This window comes from Sycon ciliatum, chromosome 12, assembly GCF_964019385.1.
Source record: "Sycon ciliatum chromosome 12, ocSycCili1.1, whole genome shotgun sequence".
Classification (NCBI taxonomy): Eukaryota; Metazoa; Porifera; class Calcarea; order Leucosolenida; family Sycettidae; genus Sycon; species Sycon ciliatum.
In genome coordinates, this window is record NC_088654.1 from 22,352,943 (window position 1) to 22,358,901 (window position 5,959).

The window sequence follows — 5,959 nt, forward strand, 5'->3', positions numbered from 1 at the left end:
GAAATTACAGCTGGGTCATGTTATAGAGAGGTACGTTGAAATTGAGAGGTCAGCACAAATGGTCAAAATCCGACATTTTCTCACCTTTCTGCCCGTTCGCAGCTTAGAAAATGACAATGACCATCCTCATCTCGTTGTGTAGCTGGACATAGAAAATAGCACCATGAAAAAGAGCCACATTTCTCTAAAGAACTCACCCAGGGCTGCTGAAAGCTGAAAAAGAACCTATCGAGAAGTTTGGGGCTTTTTACCCGTGAATCTTCACTTTGCGACTAAACTATTCACAGCAGTGCCAAATTTTCTGGGTCACTGAATGCGGGTGCCAGGGCCCTACAAACAAACCAAAAATCAAACCAATGCGACCACTGAAATTACAGCTGGGTCATGTTAAAGAGAGGTACGATGAAATTGAAAGGTCAGCACAAATGGTCAAAATCCGACATTTTCTCACCTTTCTGCCCGTTCGCAGCTCAGAAAATGACAATGACCATCCTCATCTCGTTGTGTAGCTGGACATAGAAAATAGCACTATGAAAAAGAGCCACATTTCTCTAAAGAAGTCACCCAGGGCTGCTGAAAGCTGAAAAAGAACCTATGTAGAAGTTTGGGGCTTCTTACCCGTGAATCTTCACTTTGCAACTAAACTATTTACAGCAGTGCCAAATTTTCTGGGTCACTGAATGCGGGTGCCAGCGCCCTACAAGCAAACCTAAAATCAAACCAATGCGACCTCTGAAATTACAGCTGGGTCATGTTATAGAGAGGTACGTTGAAATTGAAAGGTCAGCACAAATGGTCAAAATCCGACATTTTCTCACCTTTCTGCCCGTTCGCAGCTCAGAAAATGACAATGACCATCCTCATCTCGTTGTGTAGCTGGACATAGAAAATAGCACCATGAAAAATAGCCACATTTCTCTAAAGAACTCACCCAGGGCTGCTGAAAGCTGAAAAAGAACCTATCTAGAAGTTTGGGGCTTTTTACCCGTGAATCTTCACTTTGCGACTAAACTATTCACAGCAGTGCCAAATTTTCTGGGTCACTAGATGCGGGTGCCAGCGCCCTACAAGCAAACCAAAAATGAAACAAATGCGACCACTGAAATTACAGCTGGGTCATGTTATAGAGACGTACGTTGAAATTGAAAGGTCAGCACAAATGGTCAAAATCCGACATTTTCTCACCTTTCTGCCCGTTCGCAGCTCAGAAAATGACAATGACCATCCTCATCCCGTTGTGTTGCTGGACATAGACAAGAGCACCATGAAAAAGAGCCACATTTCTCTAAAGAACTCACCCAGGGCTGCTGAAAGCTGAAAAAGAACCTATCTAGAAGTTTGGGGCTTTTTACCCGTGAATCTTCACTTTGCGACTAAACTATTCACAGCAGTGCCAAATTTTCTGGGTCACTGAATGCGGGTGCCAGCGCCCTTAAAGCAAACCAAAAATGAAACAAATGCGACCACTGATATTACAGCTGGGTCATGTTATAGAGAGGTACGTTGAAATTGAAAGGTCAGCACAAATGGTCAAAATCCGACATTTTCTCACCTTTCTGCCCGTTCGCAGGTCAGAAAATGACATTGACCATCCTCATCTCGTTGTGTAGCTGGACATAGAAAATAGCACCATGAAAAAGAGCCACATTTCTCTAAACAACTCACCCAGGGCTGCTGAAAGCTGAAAAAGAACCTATCTAGAAGTTTGGGGCTTTTTACCCGTGAATCTTCACTTTGCGACTAAACTATTTACAGCAGTGCCAAATTTTCTGGGTCACTGAATGCGGGTGCCATCGCCCTAAAAGCAAACCAAAAATCAAACCAATGCGACCACTGAAATTACAGCTGGGTCATGTTATAGAGAGGTACGTTGAAATTGAAAGGTCAGCACAAATGGTCAAAATCCGACATTTTCTCACCTTTCTGCCCGTTCGCAGCTCAGAAAATGACAATGACCATCCTCATCTCGTTGTGTAGCTGGACATAGACAAGAGCACCATGAAAAAGAGCCACATTTCTATAAAGAACTCACCCAGGGCTGCTGAAAGCTGAAAAAGAACCTATCTAGAAGTTTGGGGCTTTTTACCCGTGAATCTTCACTTTGCAACTAAACTATTCACAGCAGTGCCAAATTTTCTGGGTCACTGAATGCGGATGCCAGCACCCTACAAGCAAACCAAAAATCAAACCAATGCGACCACTGAAATTACAGCTGGGTCATGTTATAGAGAGGTACGTTGAAATTGAAAGGTCAGCACAAATGACAAATGGTCAAAATCCGACATTTTCTCACCTTTCTGCCCGTTCGCAGCTCAGAAAATGACAATGACCATCCTCATCTCGTTGTGTAGCTGGACCTAGAAAATAGCACCATGAAAAGGAGCCACATTTCTCTAAAGAACTCACCCAGGGCTGCTGAAAGCTGAAAAAGAACCTATCTAGAAGTTTGGGGCTTTTTACCCGTGAATCTTCACTTTGCGACTAAACTATTCACAGCAGTGCCAAATTTTCTGGTTCAATGAATGCGGGTGCCAGCGCCCTACAAGCAAACCAAAAATCAAACCAATGCGACCACTGAAATTACAGCTGGGTCATGTTATAGAGAGGTACGTTGAAATTGAGAGGTCAGCACAAATGGTCAAAATCCGACATTTTCTCACCTTTCTGCCCGTTCGCAGCTTAGAAAATGACAATGACCATCCTCATCTCGTTGGTTAGCTGGACATAGACAAGAGCACCATGAAAAAGACTCACATATCTCTAAAGAACTCGCCCAGGGCTGCTGAAAGCTGAAAAAGAACCTATCTAGAAGTTTGGGGCTTTTTACCCGTGAATCTTCACTTTGCGACTAAACTATTCACAGCAGTGCCAAATTTTCTGGGTCACTGAATGAGGGTGCCAGCGCCCTACAAGCAAACCAAAAATCAAACCAATGCGACCACTGAAATTACAGCTGGGTCATGTTATAGAGAGGTACGTTGAAATTGAAAGGTCAGCACAAATGGTCAAAATCCGACATTTTCTCACCTTTCTGCCCGTTCGCAGCTCAGAAAATGACAATGACCATCCTCATCTCGTTGTGTTGCTGGACATAGACAAGAGCACCATGAAAAAGAGCCACATTTCTCTAAAGAACTCACCCAGTGTTATGGAGGATCACGAGATCCGCCGAATCCGCTATCGGCAATCCACAACAACAAGGCCTCGGAGTGATGGAGAACGCCCCTTCTATTCAGTTTCGAACTGCTACTAATGTCCCTTTAGACACTCATACAACACACGCCTTTCGATAGGTGTTGTTCTTCGATCTTTTCACACAAGTACAAGAAATACACGTAACACCGACTCTAGAAACAACTGCAAGAAAACTGAATGCTTCATCGCATCATCATCTGATGGCATAATGGGAGCGCAGCGATTCTTATGGTAGGTTGAAAGCACACAGCCAGCATATCAGGAGCCAAACACAGACGAAAGGAAACAATTGGAATAAAATACAGTGAACAATTCCGCTGCACGGTTAACAAAGAAAAACCGCAGATAACCGCTCAGACAATCACCGGGTGGTCGCCGTCTGAGGCACGTCAATGCACAAAGGTAAAAACGGCCAATATTGCAGAAGTATTCAATATGGCAGGAAACTACTACTAACCAACTCTCCGTCCGTGTCCAAACACCTACATTTAGAAGCTACCTGGAATACTGTGGCTGTGCTATTATTAGAATACATACTGGATGACAATGCACAACAGAAACTAGCAGTGTCCTCCTGAACATCCTCCCCCTCGCCATATGCTCCCAGAGTAGCATGTGGCAACTACTGATTTGCTATGCCAAAAATGCATATACAGCGTAACAAATGTGCACCGAGAATAATGTGCAGCAGCACCGCATGCTGCAACGAAAGAGTATGAATAGGTTCATGTTTTCAGCAAGGCACACAGCTTGCACAGTGTTCCTCTTGGTATGATACATTCAGCATATCGGCTACTGACTGTAGCGGTACCTCACTAGATGACTTCAGCATTCCAGTGGGCACACACGGGAGATAGGCCGTTTGTATTGCTGATTACCGGCCTGCAGCTTCACAACTCGCACATGCCCGTCTGGACCCGGGTAAACTTCGATTATCCTTGCGAGACGCCACTGACCTCTAGGTGTTGCTGGGTCAATCAGCAGGACAACGTCCCCTACCGCCAGATCTCGGCGCACGTTCAGCCATTTCTTCCGTTGGTTGAGCGTCGGGACCCATTCTCGCAGCCATCTTCTCCAAAAGTGCTCCACTAGCATCTGCACATGCCGCCATCGTCGTTGTACTGATCTCCCATCGTCATTTTGTGCGGCCGGAACAAGCTGTCCTTCAGATCGTCCATGGAGGAAGTGGTTGGGAGTCAGCGGGCCAGGATCAGAGGGATTGGCTGACTGATATGTCAATGGTCTCGAGTTGAGAAGAGCTTCAGCCCCGGATAGTGCAGTGACAAGCTCTTCATCGGTCACTTGAGCATCTCCGAGGATACGTCGAAGAGCCTTCTTGGCCGCCTTGATCATAATCTCATGAACTCCGCCGAAATGCGGTGCTAGCGGTGGGTTGAAGGTCCACTTTATTCGCTGACTGGCCATGGTCTTCTTCACCTTGTCGTTGTACACATCTTCTCTCAGCTGCCGATCTGCACTGACAAAGTTGCCGCCATTGTCCGAGATGACCTCAAATGGCCGTCCTCTACGATTGACCATACGGCTGAAGGCGTTCAGAAACGAATTAGCATCTAAGGCATACGCCATTTCGAGGTGAACAGCTCGTGAGAGTAGACAAGTAAACAGACACACATACCGCTTGCGTCGCTGCTTGCCCCGACCTTGGACGGTCTCAAATGGGCCTCCGTAGTCCACTGAAACTCTGGCAAAGGCCCTCAGCGGCGTGCTGAGTCGAATTGCTGGCAATGGTGCCATCTGTTGCTCTGCTGGACGAGCCTTGTGTCTACGGCACACCATGCATTTCTTCTCCCACTCTCGGATCTCCTCTCGGGCTGCTTCCACCAGGTATCCTTGCGACAATTCCGCCAAGGTTTCGTTGGTACCGCCGTGCTGACGCTGCTCGTGAAAGTGCTTCACAATGAGGCCTGTCACTGGATGCCGCCTCGGCAGGATGACCGGGAACCGTGTGTCGTACGGAATCCAATCAGCTAGTCCGGTTCGGCCATCACAATGTTATTTGTGAGCTCAACTTTCCTGCTGTTCCATGGTATGCAAACCTGGTATCGTCCATCCACCATCTGTATAGACCGCTGCACTGTCTTGAGCGCGCTCTCATCCTCGGCTGATCGTATGCCAGGCTCCTGGAGTCCATCACTCATGCCGTAGCGCTCTACCTCCCAGAAGCGCTGTAGCGTTGCCTCAAGTGATGTCACAGATGGGCCGCCGTAACACAGGAAAGACTGGCCGTGTAAGGCCTCTTGGTGCGAGTCTGTGTCCGCTGCATGTACTTTGCCAATGCATGTCCATCCCAGCGGTGTTTGACGTGCTATTGGTTGTCCGGGAGCGCCACTAATGTCCCGACGGGACATCATTAGCTCTGCATTGTCGCTTCCAATCAACAGTTCGATGACGTTGGGCGTGTGCAGTGCCGGAAAGGGAATATCCCGGAGGTGACCATACTTCTCAGCTTCTTGCGACCAGTCCACAGGCTGTAGGTCTCCGGTTACGTTCGTTGTGGTGAACGCTGTCACCGATTGCTGATACGAGTTATCCATACTAACGATGGTAAAGCTGACCGGTGCTGTCATGAAGGTCTCCACCTTCCCATTCAATGTACTGACTGTCGACCGTCGCAAAGTTCCACTGATACCGAGCTGGCCAGCCACGGCTGCGTTGATGTAGCTGGTTGTACTAGCATCGTCCAGTAAGGCATTCACCGTGACTTCCTGTGGGCCGTTGCGTAGCATCACTGGCACAATCCGTA

General features: G+C 47.4%; 1 protein-coding gene across 1 annotated transcript; it reads right to left on the reverse strand.

The window, feature by feature from the left end:
* Positions 1–4,020: 4,020 nt before the first annotated feature.
* LOC135828068 (uncharacterized) lies at positions 4,021–4,992 on the reverse strand. Its single transcript, XM_065340501.1, has one exon. The coding sequence runs from the start codon at positions 4,990–4,992 to the stop codon at positions 4,021–4,023; it is 972 nt and encodes a 323-aa protein (XP_065196573.1).
* Between the last annotated feature and the right edge of the window lie 967 nt (positions 4,993–5,959).